The 16,818-nt window shown below is 36.4% G+C and overlaps 1 protein-coding gene across 3 annotated transcripts in view; it reads right to left on the bottom strand.

Annotated features, from left to right (window-relative positions):
* The window catches only part of IRAK4 (interleukin-1 receptor-associated kinase 4), a 32,663-nt gene that overhangs the window by 12,861 nt on the left and 2,984 nt on the right, over window positions 1-16,818 (bottom strand). The window contains exons 3-8 of one of the 3 annotated variants that reach the window (XM_011999530.1): window positions 14,977-15,131; window positions 10,160-10,329; window positions 7,046-7,191; window positions 6,045-6,227; window positions 5,330-5,490; window positions 4,377-4,441 (exon numbers count right to left, since the gene is read on the bottom strand). In XM_011999530.1, the coding sequence (XP_011854920.1) occupies window positions 4,377-4,441; window positions 5,330-5,490; window positions 6,045-6,227; window positions 7,046-7,191; window positions 10,160-10,320 (716 nt within the window). In that variant the 5' untranslated portion in view covers window positions 10,321-10,329; window positions 14,977-15,131. The remainder of the gene's footprint in view (window positions 1-4,376; window positions 4,442-5,329; window positions 5,491-6,044; window positions 6,228-7,045; window positions 7,192-10,159; window positions 10,330-14,976; window positions 15,132-16,818) is intronic. The other 2 variants (XM_011999522.1, XM_011999535.1) reach the window with 2 other exon arrangements.

Genomic DNA, 16,818 nt, shown 5'->3' with positions numbered 1-16,818 from the left:
GGGGAGGGGGGAGGTATGGCATTGGGAGTTATAACTGATGTAAATGACGAGTTGATGGGTGCTGACGAGTTGATGGGTACAGCACACCAACATGGCACAAGTATACATATGTAACAAACCTGCACATGTACCCTAGAACTTAAAGTATAAAAAAAAAAAAAAAGAAGTAACATATCACTGCCTTCACTTAAATTCTAAATAGATCTAGTATGATATTTATGCCTGTAATAATTTATGCGTTAAATGTTTAACCCAACTTGATAGGCTAAAATGAAGAACTACTTAATTCTCTAAAGGTTAATAAAAGTAAAGACAACATGAACAAAAAAAAAAAAAAGAAGTAAAATCTATTTTCTTTTCTTTTTTTTTTTTTGAGACAGGGTCTAACTCTGTTGCCCAGGCTGCAGTGCAGTGGTGCAATCATAGCTCACTGTGGCCTCGACCATCTGGACTCAAGTAATCCTTCTGCCTCATCCTCCCAAGTAGCTTGGACTACTGGTACATACCATACTCAGGTACTTTTTAAACTTTTTTGTAGAGATGAAGTCTCACTGTGTGTTTCCCAGGCTGGTCTCAAACCGCTGGCCTCAAGCAATCCTACCACCTTGGCCTCCCAAAGTATTGGGATTTCAGGCATGAGCCACTACACCTGGCCAAAACTTTCTATTTTATAGTAAAAGCTAAATAATTCAGATTATTGGAACTTGTGATAAGTTTGGTTAAGGACTAGGCTGAAGTTCAATTTCTTTAGCCCAATATTCAATGATGGCACAAATAAGATTTCAAGAAGTCCATTGTATTTTTATGCTAATACTGTCAAGAATTTTCTAACAAACTCAAAGCACTGATTTACAGACATGATCTTGAATCACATCTAATTTACATGTTTTTGATCTTTAATCACACTGGATTATTTATAACCTAATTTGAGTGTCTTTATATACTTGAGAATAATAAAACTAAAGAGACCTACGATATAATAAAGCGGCAGGCATCTGTGGTAAGATGAAAGAACACAGGGCTCAGAGTTATACATCCTAAATTTAAAGTCTCGCTCTGCCCCCTCCTGGATAGGTGACCTATGGCAAGTTAACAGCCTTACTGAGCCTCAGCTCCTTTATCAGCTAAATGCAGAAAATAGTACATAATAATGTAATACGGATGCTGAGACAATTAAATGAGAAAATGTAAACATGACAGCCTAGAAACATATCTGGCACATGATAAGTGTTTTATTATTTAAGTGCTTATTCATTTTGTTCATTCAAAACTATCCACAATTCTAGCAGTTCATTATATCAAATATGACTTCTTCTATTCTCATAAATATTTTAAGAAGCAAAAATTAAAGCAATAAGTGTTCCATTTTCCACCAAATTGGCATATTTTAAACATGAGTAATTAACATTTGCTGAGTTTATACTATATACGAGGCATTGTGGCAAGTGATTTACCTGCTTTATTTAATCCTTACAATAACTTAAGTAAGTACTATTATCCTGTTTTATAGATGAGAAAATTAACGAATAGAAAGTTAAGAAACTTGGCCAAGATCATTCTGCTAGTAAGGTCCAGAGATTGGCACTTACTAAATAATAGTAATAATAAGCTGGGCGTGGTGGCTCACGCCTGTAATCCCAGCACTTTGGGAGGCCGAAGTAGGTGGATCACGAGGTCAGGAGATCAACACCATCCTGGCTAACATGGTGAAACGCCGTCTCTACTAAAAATACAAAACGAAATTAGCTGGGTGTGGTGGCGAGTGCCTGTAGTCCCAGCTACTCAGGAGGCTGAGGCAGGAGAATGGTGTGAACCCGGGAGAGCGAGCTTGCAGTGAGCCGAGATTGCGCCACTGCATTCCAGCCTGGGCGACAGAGCGAGACTCCATCTCAAAAAAAAAAAAAAAAAAAAAAGGAATGATATTAAATGAAGATAAGGAACCAGTAAAGTTTGAAATTGTAATGCACTGCTGGTAGTAATATAAATTTATTTATTTATTTATTTATTTTGAGACGGAGTCTCGCTTTGTCGCCCAGGCTGGAGTGCAGTGGCATGAGCCGGCTCACCGCAACCTCCGCTTCCCAGGTTCACGCCATTCTCCTGCCTCAGCCTCCCGAATACCTGGGACTACAGGCGCCCGCCACCTCCCCTGGCTAGTTTTTTGTATTTTTAGTAGAGACGGGGTTTCACCGTGTTAGCCAGGATGGTCTCGATCTGGTGACCTCGTGATCCGCCCGCCTCGGCCTCCCAAAGTGCTGGGATTACAGGCGTGAGCCACCACGCCCAGCGCTGGTAGTAATATAAATTACTGAAACCTATCTCAAAAGCCATTTGAATGTTTGAATGTGTATTTAGAAAGTCTTTAAAAAGTTCATGCATTCCGACCCAGTAATTCTTTTTCTAGGACTTTACCCTAGATGATAAAGTAAGTATAACTGCATTTAAAGATTTATGTGCAAAGAACTTTAAAGAAGCTTTATTTTTAATACTGAAAATTAGAAACAAACATAGCTATGGTTAAATAAAATATGATTCTCACATATTCTAGAATGTTGTACAATAATTTAAAATGTTTTCAAATTATTTTTAATGACATGGGGAAATGCTACACACACATCATGAAGCAAGTATATAAAAATATTAGCAGTGGTTATCTCTGAGTGATGTATTTGAGAGATGGTTTGTATTATTATTATTAAGTTCCGGGACACATGTACAGAACGTGCAGGTTTGTCACATATGTAAACATGTGCCACGGTGGTTTGCTGCACCTATCAACCCATCACCTAGGTATTAAGCCCTGCATGCATATGGTTTTGTATATTTTAAAAATATTTTCCTGTATTTTCCAGATTATCTACTGTGAGCAAGTTACTTTTAGAACTGCAGAGTAGGGGTAGAAGTGGAGAAAACAAATCCTAAAAACAAAAAATTTGATTTTTTTTCAGTGTGTATCATTTTTACCGTGCATAAGTCAATTCTAGTCTATTCTTCCTACTTGAGGTTAAGTAACTATGATTGGTGATTTACAGCAGTGGGTTTAATGGGTATAATCTGGTAAATCCCATTAGGATTCAGATCAAAAGTTCAGGCTCTGCAATCAAACAGATCTGGATTTCAATCCCATCTCTTAACACTTACTGGCTACGTGATCTTGGACAAGCTATTTAACGTTTCTAAATCTCAGTTAACAAACAAAATGAGCAGTTGTAACAGTTGTAAAGGTTAGATAGACAATGCACATAAGGTACATAGCACAATGTCTGGAATGTTGTACACACTCAAATATCAACCACTATTAATTACTATAATAATTAGAATACATTTCCTCCGTTGTCCCTCCTACTTTTCCTGATGATGTCCAACAATTTTCCAGCACACAGGGTCAATGCTGAGAAGGCAGATAACATGACTCTAGTTGCTTTATAGGTGCTACTTTATATATAAAGTATATATATATCTTCAGATATATATGTGGATACTATGTGGAGCAGGGCTTCTCAACTTTAGTTTGTGAATCTCCCAAAATTGTATGCATGATTGTGTGTATATGTATATAACTACATTTTTCTAGGGGTAGAGTCCATAGCATTCAACAGATTTTTAAATTTTAAGAACTACTATGTAGAATGATGCTTATTTAAAGTATATCTGCCTTCAGATAACAGCACATAGAGTAAATGCTTATCTTTGCAGATAACATGACTCTAGTTGCTGTATAGATGCTACTTTATATATTCTGTAGATAGTTTTTTTAAGTATCTCTACAATTGATCTCTCATGAATTCTGGAAGTAGAAAACATGATAATGAAGGACATGATAGTAAAATTCCACGTAACCTTGTTGTGACTTAAAATAATGACTGCGGTCAAGCGCAGTGGCTCCTGCCTGTAATCCCAGCACTTGGGGAGGCTGAGGCAGGCAGATCATGAGGTCGAGATCAAGACCATCCTGGCTAACACAGTGAAACCCCGCCTCTACTAAAAATACAAGAAAAATTAGCCAGGCATGATGGCACACACCTGTAGTCCCAGCTACTCGGGAGGCTGAGGCAGGAGAATCGCTTGAACCTGGGAGGCAGAGGTTGCAGTGAGCCGAGATGGTGCCACTGCACTCCAGCTTGGGTGACACAGTGAGACTCCATCTCAAAATAAATAAATAAATAAAAATGACTGCTATTTAATCTCCAGGCATATGAGTATATGTAATCATAGAATTATGGAGCCAAAAGTACTTTCAATTTCTCTAAACACTTAATTTTAATTTCATATATGTGCAAACATCACTAGTTCATGGCATACTCTAGAGTGAACCAGGTTCCTTACTCCTTGTCTTTTTCCTTTCCACTACACCGCACTGCCAAATTAAGACTTACTTTGCCATTACTTTTATTTCTTGATCAAACTGCTGTTTCAGTTCTTCAGTAGTAATGTCAACCATCTGAAAAAATAAAATATACAGTGTAATACTGCACAATTCTAAGGTTCCTAATGCTCAGAGGGATCAAGAGATCAGCTGGCTCATCTCCCTTTCTTTAAAACAATAAGGTATTATTCTCCCAATTCTACAGAACAACTGAGATCTAGAAATACTAGCGATTTGCTCAAGGTCCATGGCTGGTTAGTGGAATGAGAAATATATTTAAATTTCACTGAGTTGTGGAAACAAAATGAAATAGCATGAAATTTCACTACACAAAAAATTTGAAAAAATATTCTAGGAAACAGAAAACATACGCAATTTTAGTGCAAAATGGAAAACAAAACCTACAAAAGCCCTGCAATGTATATGACAGAGAGTGACTATCTTTATCACATACATATGCATTCTATTGATATTTTTAGGCTCTAACAAAAGGTTTAGAATATAACTAGTCAATAAGTGAAAGGTGAACACTCCAGTAGAAATGGCAACAAAGGACACGGATAAAAAAAATTTTAATGTTTTTTCTTAATGTATACTTCATAAACTTTATTTTTAAATGGGAAAAGTAATGCAAACACGGTTTTTTTTTTTTTTAAATAGTTTTCCTGGTATCTTACCATTTTAATCTTGATTACACATGAGGCACTATGTGGAGCAGGGCTTCTCAACTTTAGTTTGTGAATCTTCCAAAATTGTATGTATGATTGTGTGTATATGTACATAACTACATTTTTCTAGGGGTAGGGTCCATAGCATTCAACAGATTTTTAAATTTTAAGAACTACTATGTAGAATGATGTTTATTTAAAGAAAATACATACTGAAATAATGTATTTCCTAAAGATTAACTTTATTATAGAGCACACTATGAAGCAACTCTTTATTCCTGAAAATATAACTTACTGCTGCAAGCTTCTTTACTGCCACAGTTGCGTTATTTACGTAGCCTTTATATACAACTCCAAATCCTCCCTCTCCCATTTTATTACCACCAACAGAAATGGGTCGTTCATCAAAGTTATTTGTGACATTCTTCAATTCATAAAATGAAAAACTGTGAAAACCTATAATGTCAAAATAAGAAAAACATGCTTAAATTTTAAAAATTCATTTTAATAATTCTAATATTTTCTCATTTGAAGATTTCACATGTATGTAAATATTTATGATTTTGAATTAGACAAGACGGGAGAATATAAAACCATTTCTAAAATACAAATTATAAGTTTTTCTTGAGAATTCTGTTTGGTGATCCTACCCTCTGAACACTGTAGTCACCCACCCAAAATTCTAGTCACACATTTGAGTGGGTCTAGTCTACCTACCCAAAACTCTACTCACATATTTTATTTTAAAAAGTGACCCTTCCAAGTTATGTAAATATTTACTTATTTTTTTTTCATAGCTTCTCTGGTTGTTTGCATGTCCTATTGCCTCTAATCACTGATTAACACAAAGAAGATGGTTCTTAATACATCAGGAGGAAAAAACTCACAAAAGAGCTATTGCCAGTGTGCCTGTGATTGCTGCACAAACAAAAGAACAAAAGCTTTCTTTTAAAGCGCTGCTAGTCTTAATGACAAATCCACTAGTAGAAAGCACTGAAAATGTTACTTACGTGTATCACTAACTTCTAAACTTTTATTTTCTGGACTTGAGGAGTCAGGTGGCATATAGCTTTGTTCAAGATTCTGCAGAGGTGTCATCAATGTCCTGTCTTTGTCATAGAAAGGCATCTGTTTTTGTTGAACTGTTACAGCTTCTTTAGAAGGTAGTGTATTAGCAGTTTTGGGAACAGCATCTAACAAATGAAGTAAGACACAAGTGGTTTTTCAGTAATAAGAAGTGGTTGTGAAAAAGTTAAACTAGAAACTTGGTTCATTTAATATCATTCCAGTTTCTACAGGTTGGTCTCATATTCTCACAGCACACACAAGAAGCTACCTAGTAAGAATCTGTAAGTTATAATGAATATGGGTAAAGAGAGTAAGGCAGTGTTTTCAAACAGTGATCCATGAGCCACCTGTATCAGAGGCACTGAAGCACTTGTTTAAGAATATAGACCTTAAACCCAATTCCAGAATCCTGAATACATAGATTTGGAACAGACCCTAGGAATCTACATGTTTAACCAGAACCTAAGTGATTCTTATGCATGATAAAGGTTCAGAACCACTAGTGTGAAAGGCATCAAAGGAAGAAAAGAAAGGTTATAAGGAAGGCAACTAGACACTAACACATCAGAATACAATTTTTTAAAATTATGATCATAGAATCTCATCAGGGTAGAAGTTGAAGATGAAAAAAAGCAAGAACTCAAAAGAATAATTACTTTCTTACAGCCTAAGCCAGATGTGTGAAGTCTTTCCTTCTAAACTTCCTATTGGCACAAAACTATCTGACTCTTACAAAGCTTCTATCACCTTAGTAGCAGGGTCCACAGTGTCCTTTGTCGGTACTGCTTTTTAAAGAGTTGAGGAGTGCTGAAAGAAAGAAAGGGACTCTCAAATGTAAACTTCATCTACCAGGAGGAAAAAGTAAGAGTAAGAAGAAACATTTCTATTTTGGCCATTTGTCTTTCCACCCTAATTGTGGACACCCTGGTCACAATCAGTTTACCTGGGAGCAAAAGACTCGCAGGAGCAAAAAATTCATTTTGGATCAAAAGATCCACAAGATCACCAACTGTGCAATTTGTGGTGCCCCAGTCAAACAGTAATTCAGAAGTGGGACTTTTTCCAGTTTGAAGTAATGCTTCAAATCTCCTTAAAAGTAAGTAACAAAGAAACAAAATTAGTCTATTGTCTTAGTTCATTTTGTAGTGCAATAATAGAATACCACAGACAGGGTAATTTATAAACAATAGTTAATTTGGCTCACGGTTCTGGAGGCTGGGAAGTCCAAGATCGAGAGGCTGCATCTGGTTAGGGCCTTCTTGCTACATCATCTCATGGTGGAAGGGCAGAAGGGCAAAGAGCATGCACACGTGCATGTGAGAGAGAAAGAAAAGAGAGAGAGAGAGAGAGAGAGAGAGAGAAGGAAAAATAGGGCCTAACTTACCTTTCTATCAGAAACCCACTCCCAAGATAACTAAGCCACTCCTGCCATGACAACATTAATCCACTCATAAGGGCAGAGCCCTCATGACCAACTGCCCTTTAAAGGTCCCACCTCTCAACCCTTTTGCAATGGGTATATTAAGTTTCTAACACATGAACTTTTGGGGACACATTCAAACAATAGCATTTATAAACTGAGGTCATATGAAAACAGGTGTTGATCTCCCCTGCCCCTGTTTTGCCTACAGCGTCTCCTATGACATTAAAGAAATGGGACAACAAGAGAACCAGCAAGAATTACAAAGAGACAGGAAAAATAGGAGGAAAAAAGATGCCAAAGATGATGATAATAATCTACTGGGTACTTACGGGGTATTTACTTAGTGGTTTACAGGATGTACACACATGAGCATGTTCAAAGATATTATGATTATCATACGAATTTACTAGTGAAAAAGCGAGGCTTGGAGAGGTAGAGTAACAAGCCCATAGCCACACAGCCAATATGATGATCCAAGTTGAGGTCCAAATTCAGATCTCATTTGACATAAGAGTGTATTCTCAATCTACTTAGTTATATTACTTCCCACATAACTTAAGACTCTGATAGCTATATAATTTTTAATAAATCTGCCTGCTTAATGAAAGAAACAGAATACACAAAAACTTAGGAAATTATTCCTTCAATCTTAACTGTAATTCAATTAAATTGAAAAAAAATCACAAAGTCGGCTTTCATCCCATTTCTTTCCATTCCATTTCTTTAAAATTAAAAATTAGTTTTGAAAAGTTAACATTTAAAAATTTAACCAATATTGTTTTTTTCTTTTTCCTCTAAAGATTTTTAAAAATTTCAAACTTACAGAAAAGTTGAAAAAATGATAGAATGAACAACCATTCACCTAGATTCACCAATTGAATAACTGATAAAATTGTGCCATATCTGGGCTCTTGTGCATGCTCTCTTTCAATCTATGTCTGTGGGAGTGTATTTTAGAATATGGGCCAGATGTCATAGAATGAGTCTAACAGCCTAGATGTATCCGACTACTTTCTCATGATTAAATTCCGATGAAACATTTTGGTAGAAATACTACATAGGTATAATGTGCCCTTCCCATTGTATCACATCCAGGGGTACATATTGGCATTTTGTACCATTATTATTGGTGCTAAAATTTGATCACATGGTAAAGGAAGTGTACTTCAGATTTCCTCATTAAAAATGTACCCTTCCCTTTCATACTTCACAAGTAATTTGTGTACAATACTTTTTATCTATCTATTGAGGGAGTCTTGCTCTGTCACTCAGGCTGGAGTGCAGTGGCATGATCATGGCTCACTGCAGCCTTCACTTCCTGGGCTCAGGTGATCCTCCCACCTCAACCTCCCAAGTAGCCGGGACTACAGGCGTGCACTACCACGCCCAGCTAATTTTTTGTAGAGATGGGATTTTACCATGTTGCCCAGGCTGGTCTTGAACTCCTGGGCTCAAGCAATCTGCCCAACTCGGCCTCCTCAAGTGTTAGGATGACAGGCATGAGCCACTGTGCCCAGCCTATAATACTTTAAAATCTTGTGCATATCCTGCTCATATGCATGAGAACAATCACCTTTCACCTTATGCTTTTTAGGTTCAGTGATGAGCTTGCAAGAATCAGTTACTCATTGGTGGTTACAAATAGGTATTTTTCTCATTCTACCATTCTTTTCACAATTATTTGCAGGTATTCTGTAAAGAAGAGCTTTTTCTGTCACAGGAGTGAGTCTTGAAAAAAGGAAAAAAAAAAAAAAAAAAAAAAAAAAGAAGAGCTTTATCTTCCTGCCACCACTGCCCCAATTATCTTCCATAAGTTTTTAACAGTAATATTAAAAAATTATCTTTAAACATTGGCTTAACACAGTTTAAACTTAAGCTTCTTTCAAGTAATTTAACATGTTCGCTTTTCTTATGAGAAACATTTCCTGCAAGGGAGCTAAGGCTATTAGGTTCTTTCCGAGGTTAATGCTGAAAATAACAAAGAGTCTTCTTTTCCTTTTGCTACCAAAGAAACATTTTGACATCGGTTTTAAATGCAATGACTAACAAAAATAAAATCTGCATGCATATTTTACACTAAATCGAGCAGAGATGAGTAAAGAGGAAAAATTGAAATTATCTGATGATAGCACTGAGAAATCCTGGCTAAGATTTAAGAATTCTGTTCACAGAAGTGTACACTTGTAAGCAACAACTTTAAAATGTCAAATTGAAAAACTCCCAAAATACACTGTTAGAGTGCATTAGAGATTTACACACTTTGAAGTTTAAGCTCTAGATTTTTACTAGACATTCTTATAACATTCTTATTTTCCTTCAATCTGGAAATGAGAGGTGTGAGGCAGACTGAACTTCACTTGGCTTGCCAAACTGGGAACCACAGCAAAGGTGGGAATATTGATTCTAACTCAGAAAGCTTATTTGAGAGATCACAATATTAGCCCTATTGACATATGGGAGAAATAAGACACAATTGCAAAAGGAACAACCAAAAAGAGGTTACTTACTACCAATGTCTCCTCCACAGTATAGAGGTTTACTTTCTAAACTGCCACATTAGACAGTACTTATACCAATTAATCATTCCATATTGTGATGTAAGAATTTACAAATACCAAGAATTTTATCTGTTACCTTATGTGAAACTGATTGTATCTATCATCACCAGATGGTTTCTTAATAGCTACAGCTAACTTCTTCCATCCTTCTTGAGGATCAATAAAATCTGACAGCTTCCTAATCAGTCCAACATTGAGGCAGCGCACATATGTTGATGGTGTTATGGGTTTGTTCATCTTCTATTCCTAAAATATGGAAAAATCTCATTAAAATTTTATAGTACTTTTAGAGATGACATCTGTAAGCTTCTACATCACACTTTGCTATATCATATGAAATGCCAGCAACTGATTATACCATAATAAAGAAACATTCCAAAGTCAAGTCACTGATACCCTAAGATGAAACTAAAATTGTAATTCATTTGTCCAATTATCCTCTAGGTTTCCTTCCTTTTTCCACCTATTAATAGCAATAAAAATCGGAGGACTTTTTTTTGACATTGATATTTTCCAAGTATAATTTATAGAAAGGGGCAAAACACTTACCAGAGCAATTCTTTTTAACAGTAATATCAATAAACTATCAGAATTAGCATATTCAGAAATCAAATCTATTAATAAAAACATTTACCTTTCAATTTAATATATGTTGCTCAATCAGTACTCATTTACGATTAAAAATTTATGCAATGTTCTTTGGTAGAAGAAAAAAAAAGTACTGAAATGATTTGTGTAGCATTAACAGATAGGGTCCACCCACCCACTGTTCACATAGCTTGCTTTTCCTTGACCTCTGCACATTTTTTGAGTCCATGAGATCTGCCTGACCACAGTTCATTTGCTACTATGCCAAAACCTGTGTTTCACCACTTCAGTCACTCTCTAGACAGAATCTTTATTTCTGTAGTCCCCCTTTTCTTCTGCTACTCCACACTGGAGAGCTGCAGCTAGGGATAAATCTAACAATTTTACTTGTACACCAGAGTTGCTGATGTGAATACAAATTTATGGTAACCCCCTTTCCACATTAATGGCCTAACACTGCCATTAATCCTTCCACTTGTCTCCTCTCATTGTCCTTAGTGACTATTTCATATCTTTGCTTCTTTCTATGTGGATTTTATTTGTTCTGCATGTACCTCATTCTCAATAGGAAATGATCTTTCCTTCCAATTAAGACAAATAGACTCAGATATTCTTATGTCACTTATTTTTGCTTCCCTATATATATTTAAAAAATACAATTTTAGAGTAAATAATGTGTTCATATGGAACAACATTCTAAAACTATCAAAGAGTAAAAAGCGAAAGCTTCTCTGTATCATAGGCTTTTACGTTAGTATTCACTTCCTCTCTTTGGACTTCTTTGACCACATCTAAATAGGTCTAGCTGCCCTTCACCTAATTATCTTTCATCATTGCACAATGTATTTGTGATCATATATTTATTTGTTTACTTGTTTACTGTCTCCCATATTAGATTTTAAGATCCATGAGTTCAGGACCATGCTAATTTTATTCATGAATATATACCTAGTGACTTGCACACTGTAGATAATGGTGTTGTTCAGTAACTAAATTATTTCCCAGTACGGTTTTATCATCTCTATTTTACAAAGGTGGTAAGTGAAAGATCCAGGACTTACACTTATGTCTGACTCCAAAATCCATGCCATATGACTCTGCTTTTATAACACAATGCATTGTTCATGCCATTCTCCTTTTCAGAAAGACTATTCCTTTCCTTTCATTCATGAATACATTCAGCAAATATTTATGTCAATCTTTGTACTAACAAATGGGAGCACAGAGAAGAGAAAATCTTTGTTTCCAAGCTGTTCAGTATACTATGGGATACAAACAGTGACAGAGAGTGATAAAAGCTGCAAGAGTGTTATGGGGCCCAGAAAAAGGGCATCAAGCAGAGGCAGTCTGGAGAGCGATATCAAGACAGATTTGCCTGGAGTGGGAGGTTGGAAGGATGAATGAAAGGGAATGAGAATAAGCCCAAAAGAAAATTCCAGGCAGAGGGAATAGCATGGGAAAAGGTGGGAGCACGTGTGTCTCAGGCAAAGAGCTTGCTATGGCTGCACCATAGGATGCCTGTGATTAAGTGAGAAGAGATGAGGGTGGAAAGGTAGCAGGGCCAGATCACCATGTACCTCATATGCTAAGACAAAGAGTTTGAACTTATAAACTAAAAGTTACAGGAGAGCCACTTCAGGATTTTTAGGAGGGATGTTAAATAATTTTACATGGTTAAGTGGATTCCTCTGGATAAAAATTAAAGGGATGTATATTGAGGCAAGAAAATTAGTTTGAAAACTTCTGCAATAATCCAGGTGAGCAGAAATGAGAGCTTGGAAAAAGTATAGGGTATGGGAATGGAGAAGTAAAACATGAAAACATTTAGGAGGCCAAATCAAAACAATTTCACTAGAGATGACCAATTACAAGAAAGGGAGATAGAACAAAGATGGTTTTTTTGGTTTGTTTGTTTTTATTTTTATTTTTTGACTCATGTTAAATGTGAAATATCTACCTTTGGCACCATCTAGGGGCCTTCATACCAAGTACTTATATATGCGATATGGAGCTTAGGAGAGAGGTTTCAGCAAAGAATGCTCACTATGTAAGTATTCTCATATATGAGGGGTTTTCAAAAAGTTCATGGAAAATGCATATCATGCAAAAACCATGCATGGATTTCAAATTTTTTTTTTGCAAAACATATTTCCAAAAGAAACTCACACTAACTTATCATTCATGTCTAAACAGGATCTAGTTTGAGGCACTAAGAAGAGTAAGACAGTTTGAAAAGAACCTCTACCACAGCAACATGAATTCTGCTAAAAGTGAAGCAAGAAAAAACACCACATTTATATGGAGGTTGGTTGGAAGAATGGTGAAATCACTGATGCTTTATTGATGGGGACGATGCCCCCAAGAAAATCAGCAGCATACAAATCAGTAACTCATTTTAAGGGATGAGATGATGTTGAAGATGAAGCCTGCTGCAGCAGACCATCCACATCAATTTTTGAGGAAAACATTCACCTGGTTCGTGCCCTAAATGAAGAGTACCTATAATTAATAGCAGAACCAACAGCGAACACCATAGACAACTAATTCAGCCTATACAATTCTGACTGAAAATAAAAGTTGAGCAAATTTTCCACTTGATGGCTGCCCAAACTGTTGCACCCAGATCAGCTGCAGATGACAGCAGAGCTTTCAATGGAAATTTTAAACAAGTGGGATCAAGATCCTAAAGCATTTCCTCAAAAAATTGTAACAGGAGATGAAACATGACTTTACGAGTATGATCTTAAAGCACAATCAAAGCAATGGCTCCCCCAGAACGGCAGCGGTCCAATCAAAGCAAATGCAGACAGTCAAAAGCAAGGGCATGACCACAGCTTTTTGGGATGCTCAAGGTATTTTTGCTTGTTGACTTTCTGGAGGTAAAAAGAATGGTAACATCTGCTTATTAGAGAGTGTTTTTGAGAAACAGTAGCTTTTCTAAATGTTTCTAAACTAAAGCTTTTCTGCTAAAGCTTTAGTCAAATGTTTAGCAGAAAAACGCCTGGGAAAGCTTCACCATAGAGTCCTTCTCCATCACAACAATGCCCCTCCTCTTTTCTTTCATCAAATAAGGGCAATTCTGTGAGTATCAACTGGAAATCATCAGGCATCCACTTTACAGTCCTGATTTGTCTCCTTCTGACTTCTGTTTCCTAATCTTGAAAACTCTTCATAGGGCACCCATTTTTCTTCAGTTAATAATGTAAAAAGACTTTATTGACATGGTTAAATTCCCAGGACTCTCAGTTCTTTAGGGATGGCCCATATGGCTGGTGTTATCACTTACAAAAGTGCCTTGAACTTCATGGAGCTTATGTTCAGAAATAAAGTTTACAGTTTTTTGTTTTCTGAGTCTCGCTCTGTCATCCAGGTTATAGTGCAGTGATGCAATCTTTGCTTACTGCAACCTCTGCCTCCCAGGTTCAAGCGATTCTCCTGCCTCAGCCTCCCAAGTAGCTGGGATTACAGGTATGCACCACAACACCCAGCTAATTTTTGTATTTTTGGTAGAGATGGGGTTTCACCATGTTGGCCAGGCTGATCTTGAACTCCTGACCTCAGGTGATCTGCCCACCTTGGCCTCCCAAAGTGCTGGGATTACAGGGATGAGCCATAGCGCTGAGTCAAAGTTTACATTTTTTATCTTTTAATTCAATTTTTCCACAAACTTTTTGAAATGCCCTCATACAAATTAAGAGCAACATATATACGGTTGAAACAACAATAAAATGAAGTTGTCTATTAGGAATGCTTAGAATGGAAAGGAATGATGTGAAAGAAGAATTTTAAAAAATACTGCTTAGTCATGAAGGCAAGAAAAAAAAACAGGACAGTGGCATACCAGAGACTTCTAGAAAAGGCGGCAGGTTGGTACAAAAGACTCAGAGAGGTCAAATAGACACTGATGGAGATGTTAGACTCTGAAATCAGAAGGCCATTGGTGACTTGGGAACAGCTATAGTGAAAAAGTGAGTGAATGGCAAAAACAGATTTTCCAAGAAGACTCATTATGAAGGGAAGGAGAAAGAGAGAGGAGTGTGAGCAGAGGGAAAACAAGGGTGGAGGGGTAGGGAGAGAGAGGGAGGAGAGCATGCAAGAGAATAGCAGTTTTCAAATTTGGTCTCAGGACCTTTTACCCTCTTAAAAACGATTGTAGACCCCAAAGGGCTTTTGTTTATGTTGGTTATATCTACCAATATTTACCATATTAAATTGATGCTGAGAAATTTAAAAATTACTTATTAATTCATTTAAAATAATCATAAATATACATGTTAGCATATATATCTTAATAAAAATAACTACCTTTTCCTCAAAAACAGAAGAGTAACATTGTTTTAAGGTTTTGTTAATCTCTTCAATATTTAACTTAATAGAAGAGGGCCAAATTCTTATATCTGCTTCTGCACTCAACCCACTGCAGTATATTGTTTTGGTTGATGTATACGAAGAAAATCCAGCTTCACACAGACATATAGTTACAAAGAAAGGTGTATTTTAATAGCCTTTTCACAAACTAGTAGATATTTCTCTTTGATACTACACTAAAATTTGAAAGAAATAACTTCCTAAAGGTAAGCTGCAATGTGGAATCTGAAGCTGTATAAATTAACTTGGAACATTAAAATCCATTGCACTCTGAATGAATCTTTTAACTATACATGATTTTGACGTTATAAATCTCCTGAAAGAGCATTAGGGACTCCAACCAGACTTTGAGAACTGTTGGTGTTAAGGGTTTAAGACTTAAGTTGTTTGGCAATACAAATGGGATAATGAAAAGCATACAGGTGAAGAAATCAGCCTTGAATAGAGAGAAGTCTCTTTTGAATCTAGAAAGAAGGACGCAGAGGTTTAAATACAGATATATTTGAAGGGAGAAGAGTTCCCACATAGTGGTATTTTTTTCTGTGAAACAGGAAGTGAAGTCATCTAGGGCCAGGTAAAAGAATAGCCCATGTACCTTAAAGGCCCCCTGGTAAATGCCTATTATTCCTTCAAGCCCAATTCAAAAGGCACTGTTAGCTTCCCCTGATTGTCATCTCTTTTGCTCCAAAATGTCACCTAGTCATTCTTCTGTTCTAATAATTATTATGTTTTACTGTTTACGTATCTGCTTTCTCTGTTAGACGGGTGCTCTCCTGGCTGGGACCCAACCAAATTCACCTCAGCAACGACTCACGACATTTGTGTTGAATGAAAGGCTGAGGATTTTTAAATTTTAATTAAGAAATTGTATCTAGGTTACCTATAGACTCTGCAGTTGCTCTCTTCAAGTTATTTTTCCTTATTAAGATTTCTCTCTACTGTAAGGTACAACATGACTGACGAAGCTAGAAAAGATAGAACTGCTTAGTAGTCTTATAAATTAGAGCTAAATACAAGGAACTGAGGAAAAAACCCAGACTATCTAAAGGCCAGGGATAAATTTGGTAGCTCTCCTGCACCCAGGCTTCCAGCAGAGGTGATGAGTGTAGGGATACTAGGAAAAAGGCCTTCTGCCAACTCTTCCACACATGTGCCCAGAAGTTCAAAATCCCAGAAATTAAAATTTTACTTTAAATGTACATTCATATACCACTCCCAACCACATACTTACAAGAACATAAGCCAAAATATTAACAGTGGTTATCCCTTGGTGATGACTTTTATGATAGTTTTGTTTTCGTTTTGCTTTTCTGAATTTTCAATAATGAAAACACACTGTGCAAAAAAACTTTAAAAGTGTCATCTCTTTCAAACTGTTCAAGATTTACCTTAGTACACTTAGGATTCATACAGGAGGCTTTGCTTACAAATAAATAATTAAATACCTTCATGACTGTTTCGTCTTACCACTAACTCTCATAGTAAAGAAATCCCATTCATATTTTCAAATAAGACAACTCAGACAAGTATAAAAGGTGGGGTGGTGATTGAGAAATATATTAAAATCAGCACCTGCTTATGGAATCCAATGCCTTCCCAAACAAAGTACTGTGCTCAAAACAGGAGGGCAAAAGATTCTTGTCAAATGTGTTAATAAAGTTTTAAGACTGCTTCATTAGCACTTTGATCAGAGGAAAAGATTGTGCAGCGGTGGAGGGAAGATGAACTTTGAGGTTGCACAGGCCTAAGTTCTAACTAAAGCCAACTGTGACCAGAGTT

The sequence above is a fragment of the Mandrillus leucophaeus genome, unplaced genomic scaffold (assembly GCF_000951045.1).
Source record: "Mandrillus leucophaeus isolate KB7577 unplaced genomic scaffold, Mleu.le_1.0 Scaffold1167, whole genome shotgun sequence".
Classification (NCBI taxonomy): domain Eukaryota; kingdom Metazoa; phylum Chordata; class Mammalia; order Primates; family Cercopithecidae; genus Mandrillus; species Mandrillus leucophaeus.
Note: the sequence above shows the minus strand (reverse complement) of the source record. Positions and strands in the feature narration are given on the sequence as shown.